At 39.3% G+C, this 12,366-nt stretch overlaps 1 protein-coding gene across 3 annotated transcripts in view; it reads right to left on the bottom strand.

Annotated features, from left to right (window-relative positions):
• The window catches only part of HLCS (holocarboxylase synthetase), a 1,599,326-nt gene that overhangs the window by 1,106,458 nt on the left and 480,502 nt on the right, over positions 1-12,366 (bottom strand). For all 3 annotated transcript variants that reach the window (XM_044073133.1, XM_044073132.1, XM_044073134.1), the window contains exon 2: positions 1,308-1,470. In XM_044073133.1, coding sequence (XP_043929068.1) covers positions 1,308-1,470 — 163 coding nt within the window. The remainder of the gene's footprint in view (positions 1-1,307; positions 1,471-12,366) is intronic.

Genomic DNA, 12,366 nt, shown 5'->3' with positions numbered 1-12,366 from the left:
TTACACTGGGGATTGTGCAAACATTACACTATTGAAGTAGCCGAGAAGCACTGGAAAAATAATCCACAAAACATTTTTTTTATTTATTTTATTTTACATTTGTTAACTGGGATTAGCTGACTGAGCAAAAGCCCTTTTTCAACAGAGGCCTGGGGAGAAAAGCTCCAAAACATGATGAAGTTTATATCACGTGGGATTACCCACTACCAAAATTTAAAAAAAATAGATGCAAGAAAACCAGATATAGTAGTCCATGAAAAGAAGGCAAAATTAGCATTGCTCAGTGAAATTGGCAGTGTCTTACGTACAGAGATACAGAATGTCATAAAATACCAGGATTTGCACACAGAAAAAAGGACAATATGGAAGTAGGATACCCAAAGACAGTTCCAATAGTAGTAGGAGCAATGGATCTCATTGTTGGTGCTGCAAAGAGCACTTTTAGTGAACTTCCAAGACTGAAATAATACTAATTTCATGAATTTTAATCATTCATTCATGTCACCTTATTAGAAGCCCAAAAGACTTGGAGAAATTAAACCAGACAAGACACACAAGCTCGATGAAAAGCCTTTTTGCATGCATCTACCACCTGCTGTAAACACAACAGAAGATCAAAAATTATACTTAACAGAAAGGTATGCTGCATTCTTGATTATGAAATTTGCTCAGTGGCTGGCTTATTTGACAGTCCTCTACCCTAAAAATGGGGACAGCTTTCTCCCCACATTGGGCATAAGCTGATGTGACTCAAAATACAAGCATTCCTCTGAATCAGAGTCAACCACTGAAAACATATCTGGTACAGTAAGTAACATGTTCAATGAACTTTACCTTTCTTCACATATGAATCTGTTGTATTTTTAGTTCTTAGTTGAATTATTGACTAGTCAGGTAGAAAAATCTGATCTGACAAGTCAAAGTACCTTTAGGGATAGATAAAGAAACCTCAGATGATAAATTCTGAATGAGGAAGGTTTCTAGTGAGCAAATACATTAAGTGCCATCACTTACAGTACAAGAAACTAACTCTTGCAAAGGACCACAAACAATCTTAACTCTGTAATCCTCAGTTTTGTCCTAGTTGCTGGGAGACACGCACATTAAAAGACATATACCAAAGCTTTTATTGACTTACTCCACATCACAATGGTGCGCAACACTATGCAAAGAAAGCTCAAAACCTTGAGGCAAGGTAATTGCAAATTTGAACATTACAGACTTTTCCTAATCTGCACTACATATACATTTAAAGTAACATGAAATATTTGCAAGACATATCAAGAAAATAAATAATTGTTACATACATGCTACTTCCTCTGCAATCATTCTGTCATCCATTTGTAGTCTGCCTTCCACAAAAGCTATTCCCAGCCGACTGAAGTTTTCTATGCTAGCCTTGGAAACTAGTTTAGAAGGATTCCCGGAATTAAATGCCACAGGTGAGTAGCAGTCTGGATATTTCACCGACTAGGAAAGAAAAAAAGAGAAAGCAAGAAAAAAGGAAAAAAAGCAGATTCTTATTTAGTCAGTTCAAAAGTGAAGACAAACCAAAATTAAAATAAAAAATACAGATATATCTTCTCAACAAAACTCATTGACTGGCCTTGACAATAATTACCAAGCAAACAGACAGTTCTCTCCTCAACCACTTAAAGAGTCAAATAATGGAGATAAATGTTCTAATATCCCTGCACAGCGTGCCTTTATCACATGATCTGATCTATCCATGACAAACTATAGCATCTTATATCATTTTTTGCTCTTCAATCAGCAGTACCCATTTGGCACAAGACTTTGACTACATCTTATATCATTATTCATATTTGTATTTATCAAACAGCATTTTCAACATTCAAAATGAAGCTGCCTTACAAAAACACAATAATATATCGCACAACCAGCCTCTCATTTCCTTCGTGCGACAGACGAAAATCATCAACCCGAAAACATGTTGAAGAAAAGTGTTGCCTATACTGAGTCAACTCTTATGTAGTTACTGAAACTCCAGAGACATTACAAAACCATTTATAAAAACACTTGCAATGAGACAGCACCAAGCCTCTATAAAGAGAAGATGGTCACTTATTTGCATACAGATTTATATTGGGCAACAGTTTCCTAGTTTGCAGCTAATTGCAGAGCACTTGGGTTGAAGCAAGTGTGTAACAAGGACAACTTTAGTACGTTGAAATGAAACTGTATATCTAAGATACTTAAAAATATTTTCTAATTTGTTAAACAGGAAGCAGACCATTCTCATCTGAACAGCAAAGATGCACAAACTCCCAACCATAGCCCAGGTGGCCAGAACAGGTTTCAGGGGTATCACCACTTGTCAACGTGAATAACATGCCTTTGCTGACCTCCATTGCATGCTAAACCCTGGAGCTTGTTCCTTGGCATTATCACAAGGTTAAGGGTAAAGCTAAAATAAGAAAACCGCTGATGATTAACTAAATGGCAGGCCTTTTCTGTCAGCTTTCACTACCCCTGAAGGGTGACCGAATGGCATCAATTCATCAAGTGACCAAGATGTGGCTGAAAATCGGTAGGCAGTGTGTTTTACAGTTACAGGAAGTTGGAATGGTCCTATCCTATCTTCTGAATTCGGAAGAGACCACCACATCTGCAGGATGCAAGTCACTTTCAGCTTACTTCACCAAAACTTGTGTTAGCTGCTACATACACATTTTTACTGTTAAAAGTGCCTATAGATCTGCTCAATTTGAGCCTGCACGTGCAGAAATCACATTCCATGCATATGCTATCTCCCCTCTCTATACTTATTTTTTCTGAATGCCTTGCGGGGGCTGGCCAAACATTCCGATCACCTCTTGGGAATATTCTTACCTTTGCTCACCATTATGTCCCTTTCTAACCTACAGTCCATACTTTTTATATACTCCTCTATTGTCTGTGACTTTTATACACTCCCTGTTTCCATTTCAGAATGTCTCCTTTATAAGGCTTTGGTTTACCTCCAGTGTACAGGCACCTATTCCATTATGTTTTATTCCACATGATTATTTCATACTCACCAGACTGGCGTGATGTCACACTCAGATTTGCAGTGAAGGTAACATGTATACTGTCCTTTCTTGCTCTGCTCACAGTTAAGACCAACAATACCACCATCTGTTCTACTTGTTTATACAGAGTACCTATTTACATGTGCGGTTCCCTTCACCATTTATAGAACACCACTGACAACAAACTTCTCACTGCCGCATTCTTCTTTTACTTGTACTTCTTTCAATAATGCCTGTCCCGCGCCATTTGCCCTCAAGAATGGTCATACTTCTCAAGCGTACCGAATTCTTGGTATGGTTGGGGTGCCACGAATGCCTGAGTGGCCCTTTCAATTTTCAATTTTTTTCTGTACTTTATTTTTTTTTGCAAAAATTTACAGTTGTTGCTGATTAACACTAAGCATCGACAGCATATCCTACAACATCATCAATGTGCAGGGCCATGCGTGATGACATGCTTTGTGAGGCCAGAGAACTCCATAGGGACTAGGAGAGTGTGGAAGCCAGAGAACTCCATAGGGACTAGGACAGTGTGGAAGCCAGAGAACTGCATAGGGACTAGGACAGTGTGGAAGCCAGAGAACTCCATAGGGACTAGGACAGTGTGGAATGTAATACCAGCAGCAGCGGCAAAAACTAGCAGAGCAGAGTAGAGCTAGCTAGCCTATGTGCAAAATACAGTTTCAGGCTTTAGTTTCAGTATTCACTTCAGTTCTGGACTTCTGCAGAGTCCAGCAGTCCACCAGGGCACCCACCCGTGTCCGCAAGATCCAGGATGACAAAATTTGCTTTCTCCAGAGGCTTGATCTCCTCCAAGTAAGTGAAAAAGAATTAAATACGCATATGTATGCCTAGAAGCTACAGCAAAGGAATTGGAAACAATTCTGTAATCTTCTGCAGACTACCTTTTATTGTTAATGTTAAATGGCAGCACTTTCATGTGATGTGATATGAATGTGATAACAGACGGTAGCTGCTAGCCTGCTATAAGCTGGTGCCGGACTGCTTTAAGTGATTCAAGACTTTCAGAGAATGAATGTGTGGTCTGACAAAGAAAACCAGAGCGATTTATAACAATGTTGTGCTTGTGCACTAGTACGATGTAACATTTGTTCTGCACCTGCTCTAACTTCTAAATATATAATCTTGTAGCTCTGTGGTTTCACAACACAAGTTGTGTTTTGTCCCTGAAATGAGAGTGTGTGTGCAAATACTGTTAAAACATAATCAAGTCTTTATGACATTTTTACACATTTAATTGGGAAAATATAATTAAAATATCCTTTTTTCATACTCCCGGTGTTAAGCTGATAGACAAAACAGGTAGATTTTGAAACAAAGCTGAGCAAATTAGGTAATGTTGCTGTTCTTCTTTCGGCTTTTCCCAGTTAAGGGTCGCCACAGAGGAACTCCGGTCCGCTAATGATTGGCAGTAGATTTTTTACTGGGTGCCAAGGTGCTAGCTTGACGTCCAACTTTCAGCAAAGGTACGTCCATTCTAAGCATGTCTTTCGAACGCCACTTGACCGCGGGGAGGACATGCAGACTCCACACAGAAGGCACTCCAGCTGAGAATCGAATGGGAGAACCTCTTGCTGTAAGGCAACAATACTAAAGCTGCACCACTGCGGCTCAGGTAATGTAGTATATAATATTCGCAGGGTTAGAAGAAATGAATTACTTTAGAGAGAAGTAGAGAAACTAAATTAGTCCATAGGAGATTAAATAGACGCATGCTAGTGGTCAGAACATAAGAGTTAGGTATATAGAGTGCTTCTGATCTGGTTTAACGAGGTGCACAATGGATGAGGCAAGCACAAAAAAAAAGTGGGAGGAAAAGCACAGCAAATGTGAGGACGGCAGACAGAAGAACAGGAAGGAGATAGAATAAGTGAGGTAACTAAGAGGCAGACAGAAGAACAGGAATCCTGTCTGAAAATGTTGTGTGCTTAAAATGACACCCATCTGATATCAGGTTTACTTGAAATCAAGACACCTTCAAATAGATGTTATAACAAAGCAATGGTGTACATTGTCTATTTCATTTGAGTATGTGCTATGGGGGGGGGGGGGGGGTGTCTAGTTCTGTAAAGTACAAAATATACCTTTTTGTGTACACAGACCCAAAATCCATTTCGGATAAGAAAGGCTCACAGGATTTTCTGATGTTTGAGGTCCACAGTGACACGGACTAAAAACACAAACTGACAGGCTAGCACAACTCCAATAAGTAGCCACAAATAGCACCCACTTCTCTTTCTAATAGAAAGTGGCATACAGAGCAAGATAAACGGGACTTCCCTACCAAAGCTGTAGTGTGAAATTAAAGATGTTACAACTTGTCAGAGTTGCAACTCATGTCTAGAAAACCACTGTCCTAGCACTGATTCATTGCTTTGTTTTTTTTTTGTTTTTTTGAGCAAACAGTTATCCCATATAAATAAAGATGGCGAGTATGGTCTCCCACATAGAGGTACAGGCAAGTGTACTCTCTCTCATGAAAAAAAAGAAACTTTTTATGTTGTTTTTCATCTGGACAAAGACTTTCAGTCATGTTCATCTGTTTGTAGCTTCATCCAGATATAACTAAAGGAACCATAAAAAGTTTGGCTTTTTTGACTGCCATCTCGTCTAATAGCTACAAATACGGACAGAATTTATAAAGAAAACAATCCTTCAAAATGTCTCTTTTCTCTCGCATCAATTTGAAATCAATTCCTTATAATGCAAAGTGGAACAGCATCAGATTTGACACTAGGGATAAAAGGTAAGCATACCTCTCAACTGTCCAGATTTTTGCAGAATGTATTTTTACTTCATATTTTTGTCTGTTCATTAAAAAGTTTGTTGTTTCTTGGCAAACAATTCAGGATTGAAGTCACTAAATAATTACAGTTATTTAAGATTCAGACTTCACATCCTGCAGAAAATGCATGCTAAAGCAAAACCTGTTATCTAGCAACTTTCTAAGTTTATAAAAGCAATATTTAAAATCTGTTCCTGGTTATGGGCCTTTATCATCCCCCGTTTGTGACTTTGTACAGATTTATTTTTCACTAAAAGGTGGTGAATCATGTGTAGACAAAGTATTGTGTGTGTTCCCATGAGCTACGGTACTCACGTTAGGTAAAGGAGGTGGTGGTGTGGCGACCATTTCTGTCAGCTGTAGACATCTGAGTGGGAAGACATCTACCCTTACAGGCAGTTTGGTGCACAATGAAAGTTCAGCCAGATGAACATACAACTGCCGTGCACAAGTGAAAATAATGCTCTCAGTGATAACTTAGTACCTTAGCTGTCGTATAGGGCAGTGAGTGAGTCCATTTTGTAAAGGTCAGCTTCAGGGAGAAGTGTAGCAAACAGAAGATGATGCTCTAAGTTTCAATTTGTGTGTTTTTGTGAGTCTATTCAACAACATGAACTACCCAAGTACAACAATTCTATGTTGAAACCTGGTGTTAAAATCTGGGAATCACTTTCTTTTCTTAAAGGGAAGATGTGCCTGTGTGCATGTGTGATCATTGCTTTTGCATTATTTTTACTCTGGTGATGCTTACATCTGTCTCTTGGGGTTGTGTGGTCTGATTACAAAACGGATGCAAAAAGAATGTGTATTAGTGTCTTCCCTGTACAAAGGGGTGTTGTTTACATGGTTGCTGCATGGACCTTCCCTAATGTGCCAGCAATTGTAAATGTTATTTTGATATCTGATGCTAAGAAAGGCAATACATTTTCAGAAGTAGATCAACTGTTTTCCATTCTGCTCACAGAACACACTGATCAGCTGTGTTTAAACTTTTATTTGATTATCTGCAGTTTTATTCGTGGATTAATCACCTAGTGCTTAATTCTTTATTGGCAACTCTAACATGAATCTAGTGTTGTGTTGAAGCTAACCTTTGCTGCTGGACTATAAACAAATTAAGACTGACAGATGGGGTATGAACAGTGGTTGTTTAAAAGAACAAAATGCTGCATTTGATATTATTACTGCAAAGAAAGACACTGTGCAAGAGGGTACACTGAATCTGATGGGGTGGTGGGATGGGCAGAGTTGCACCACAGCTCATGCCATGAGAGTTTTTGTTTTTCTTTGAAACTTTGATGGAAGAGTCATTACTTCATTGTGAGAAAGAAGATGAGGAAGTATCTTAAGTATTAGTGAAAGAATATTACGTTCGTTAAACACTAAACATTCACTTTTTAAGTCTAAAAATTACTCCTCATTTTGACACTTACAAATTCCATGTTGATCCTTGTTCTCCACTGAAAAGGTTTATCACATTCACCATTATTAATTTGTATAGATATATTCATGGGAAATATTGAATTACATTAAGTCATCCAAAGAACTTTTTGTAAGTATAAACTAAATGATTTTAATCATCTGGTGAGCTTTGTAGCAGAAATCATTAGTAAGCTGCTAAATGTTTCATATTTTACCTATACTATGTGTATCCATGGTGTGGTTGCTAACAATACTGCACTTCTGTTACTGTGTAATGTCAGTATGTGCATGTATAGTGCTTGTGTTATTTAATATTAGTGTAAAAGCAATTCATTTTATTTTTATAAAAGAAAACAAGAAGTTATGTACTCACCATAACGTTCGATGTATGTAGTCCATCTCACCTTACATTCTTACCCGTGGGTTCGGAGCCACTCGGCCAAACTTTTTTTTTAGCTCCAAGTCTTTCTATTGGCTGGGCTAAGATGGTATCCCATGCTGCACTGCTCTCAATCCCCAGCTCTAGTTTGCTGCGAGCAACAGCACTCATTCTCCATGCATAACACCTAAGGAAAGGAAGAACAAACCAAGAATGAAGGGAGCTCTGAAACTGGACCTAACCTCCAAATCCTCCAGGACGGGGGGAAGGGGGGGTAAGTAAGAATGTGAGGCGAGATGGACTACATACAACAAACGTTATGGTGAGTACATAACTTTGTGATGTTATGTAGTCCAATCTCGCCTACATTCTTACTCGTGGGACAGCGTCCTCAGCACCTAAATCCTGGGAGGCTCAGTGGAAAATACTCCTGAGCACTGTGGAACCAAAGGAAGACTTGCCCCTAGATACCACATCCAACTTGTAATGAGTAACAAAGGTGTGAGGAGATGCCCAAGTAGCCGCAGCACAAATATCATCCATAGACAATCTGGCCTGAAAAGTTGTAGATGTAGATACAGACAGAGTAGAGTGAGCCTTCACCTGGAACGGTAAATCTTTTCCCCCTGAAGAATAAATGAAAGAAATACAACTGGAAATCCACCTGGACAACGTGACTTTGGAAACAGGAGACCCAATTCTGTTTTCCGAAAATGAAACAAACAACTGATCAGATTTTCTGAGGTCTTTTGTTCTGTGCAAATAAAAACGCAATTGTCTGTGCACATCCAATTGATGAAATTTGAATTCTGCCTTGTTTGAGAACTGGGGAAAAAACACTGGCAATTCAATAAATTGGTTAAGGTTACTGACTGACGCCACTTTGGGAAGAAAGGAGGGGTTCGGTCTGAGAAAAACCCTGTCCTTATGAAAAATCAAATAAGGGGGTTTGACTGATAAAGCTTGAAGCTCTGAAATGCATCTGGCTGACGTGATGGCTACTAAAAAGACAGTCTTCCAAGTTAAGAATTTTAAATTGCAAGTGGCTCCAGGCTCAAAGGGGAGTGAAGTAAGACCCTGTAAAACAAAGTTTAAGTCCCAAGGCATAACAGGTTCCGATACTGGAGGACGAAGTAACAAAGTGCCCTTCAAGAAAGCCTTAAAGAGTCTATGTGCCATCAGGCTAGGTTCGTCTGCGCATGAAAGGAAGAAATCGCCGCCAATTGGACTTTAATGGTTGCGGCCGCTGAACTCTGGTTAAAGAGCATAGACGAACTCCAATAACGACGAAATTGGAGCTGTGTAAGGGTCAATCTTTTTGGCATGCACCCAGATTGAAAAGCTCTTCCATTTGCTGTAATAAATCTTCCTGGTCGAGGGCTTATGAGAGGAAGATAAAATATGAACCAACTCCGGCGAAAATTCATGAAAGCTAACTAATGATGGAAGTGGAGTAGCCAGGCTGTCAACCAGGGGGTCCGAAGAGAGGGATGGAGCTGCCCTGACAAGTTTGTCAGTAAGTCTGGTTGTGGGTCCAGAATCCAAGGAGCGTCCATGAGATAGGGATGGAGAAAGGGGAACCAAATTTGACAAGGCCAGTGTGGGGCAATCAGAATCATTTTGCTTCCCAAGGACTGCGCTTTCTGAATAACCTTTGACAGCAAGGGGACCGGAGGGAAGGCATATAGTTGACCGGAGGGCCATTCGTGGACTACAGCATCCCTGGGCGACTCCCCCTGAGGGGGGATCAACGTGAAGTAGCTGCTGCATTTGGCATTGAGGATATATATAGGATTTTGCCTTATAGCTGGAAGCACTCTCCAGACCCTCCTCGAAGGAGGGTTTCAGAAGTCCCTCCAAAATCAATTTATTCTTCCTTTCTTGAAGAACTCACGGACTAAAGGCATGAGAGAAACTGCACGACTCCTACAGATGGATCGCTCCCAGACAATACACACAGTGTGTCCATCGGTAATGGACATTTTATAACTGCACCTAGAGCATTTCTTGAAGCCCGAGGGCTTGTGCTCCTTAGTATCTTTGGATGTAGTTAACCAACAACAATTAACCACTGAATAAATGGACCAACGGTCAAACAGTCACAAGGCGGGAAAAAGCCTACAACAAACATAATACCACACAATCTCTAAGTTAAACGATCCTTAGACACAAACACAAGAGGGGAAGGACTAATACTTGTAATTTAAATGGTTTTAGTCCCGGTAAACATTTATGACACAAGGAAAGCAAGGGGACAGACTAGGTCTTCTAACTGAAACGGGCCTAGCCCGTGGAAACAGCTCGTGTGATACCACAGAAAAAAAACAATCAAAAACACAACTTTTCCACAAGACAAGAACACACACAATAGCTATTAAAATAGCTTTGTTTTTGCAAAAATTTCTCAGATAAAGAAGAAAAAGGGTACTTAGCCACAGCCAAGAGCAAGACCACGTCCGAGTTACACGAGCATTAAACGAGATCTGGGGATTGAGAGCAGTGCAGCATGTGATACCATCTTAGCCCAGCCAAAAGAAAGACTTCGAGCTAAAAAAAAAGTTTGGCCGAGTCGGAGCCGACATTCGGCTCCGAACCCATGGGTAAGAATGTAGGCGAGATTGGACTACATAACATCTGTATTTTACTTTTACACAAGTTCAAAGTTTGATTGATATAAGTTTAAATGTTAATATAAATAAAACACTATTGTCCTGGTTATATTTTGTGTTTAATATTTTGTCTGTTCTTCAATTTGTGTTTAAATGATGGTATCCCTCAATTCAATTGAAGTCGACAGGGTTACATAATTATGTATGCAAATTTTTATGTTAATCAACATACAGATTTTTGGTCAGTTGTACCTATTTTTCATGGGCCTTTGGTTCAGATTTTTGACGTTTCCAGGTTGAGAGGTACGAGACTGATATAACCATTACCTAAACTTTGCTGTACCCCAAACCCTACTGTTTCATCACTATAGAGTTCCCTACTTTCAACACTCCTCCTCCACACCTCCACATTTTTGTAACATACTGTTTTAGCTTCAACTTTTGAAATTTATCCATTACTGCGGTAGCAATGTCGCCTCACAGTAAGACACTGTCCGGTTCGATTCTCAGCTAGAGCATCTTCTCCGTGGAGACATGCGTGAATGGGCGTACCTTCGTTGAAGGTTGTGCATCAGAGCTGGCAACTCAGCACGTAAAAATCTACTGCCAATCATTAGCGGACTGGAGTTCCGCTGTGCGACCCCTAACTGGGAAAAAGCCGAAAGACACAACAACAACTAAGGTTTTTAACCATTAAAAAAATAATACTACAACACTACTAAGGGCAACTTAGGGAAATTTTCTTCATACACTAAGCTGTTCATCCAAGATGGAGGCAGTCAATTGCCTAGACAATCTTGGTCCAACTTTTATTTTTGCCTTTAGAGTCCAAATGTTTGTGCTTCTGTTAGCTGACTTTCTTTATGGATGTGCTATCCACTGAAATACCCTGAAGTGCCCAGTGATGATGATGATGTCACATGCACTGCTCCACCGATTTACTTCAGCATTCCTTAATGCTTTTCATCATTCATTAGCACTACTACCCTGCTACAATGTTGCTCTTTTTCAAATTCTTTAGTTTCAGATTGGGTGCGGTCCTGCAATTTGGCAGCATAAAAAAAACTCTGTTACTGTTGATAAAGTTCCCATCAAGTCTCTTGCTTTGGGGACTCACTGCAACTGCATGCATCCAGACTGTACTCACTACCTAAAGCTATTTTTCAAGATGGTGTTAGTATGTTCATGTGCAAATCTTTAATTTGATGCACCAATGTTACCATGGAAGACTTATATGGAGTAACTCAAAAGACATGAAAAAAGATTGTTTATTCACATGTCTGGCTGCCTTCTTTGTGCTGAGTCTATAATATGCAACTGTATGGAGATGCTGATTACCTTTAAGTTACTATGGGATCATATGTGGCCTATAAGTGGATCAAGAACAAAGTATGCTACATTGCCGAGGCTGCTCAAGACTGTATATGACCCGGCTCAATAGTCTTGATTACTAGTGTTATGTTGACACTTTCTGGGATCTTTTCTCTCTGTAGCTATTTCAAGAGACGACTGCACCTATTCCTGAAGCCGTTTCTAAAGTAGCCATCATCTGGACTCTAAAGCTCTGTTTATTAAGTACTTTTTGATGACTGTTTATATCATGTGTTTTCATCAACATATATGGAATTTTCATCAGTTAATACTCAAACTGTATGTTTTTTTATAGTCTAGTTTACATTTGCTTATTGTAAATGCATCATTCCTGCTCCTATAGAGCAATGTCTATTTATACTTGAAATGCATTTGCTTGAAAGAAAGTTACAAAGTATAAACTAATTGCATTTTTTTGTCTATATTCTTATGCTCCAATTGTTTTTTTTTTTTGTTTTTTTTTACAATTCTTAGGAAAAATGCACTCAATTAATACTGAAATTTAAGAAAATGAAGATGAGTGTGGCAGCAAACATCCAAAGAAGCATGGCTCTGAGCTACATTATGGATAGAGGGACAGTATCTGGTAGTCTGGGTAAAGTTTACCTACCAAGCAATCCTAATGACTTTCAGCCTTAGTTGTGCTGTTATGAAGGATAACTCATTTTACCAACTATGTATGTTGTTCAGCGTCTGTAATCACTGTCAGCTTCACTTTATACTGTTTTTCCACAAAATATCATTTAC

The sequence above is a fragment of the Protopterus annectens genome, chromosome 5.part1, assembly GCF_019279795.1.
Source record: "Protopterus annectens isolate FY-2018-M chromosome 5.part1, PAN1.0, whole genome shotgun sequence".
Taxonomy (NCBI): domain Eukaryota; kingdom Metazoa; phylum Chordata; order Ceratodontiformes; family Protopteridae; genus Protopterus; species Protopterus annectens.
Note: the sequence above shows the minus strand (reverse complement) of the source record. Positions and strands in the feature narration are given on the sequence as shown.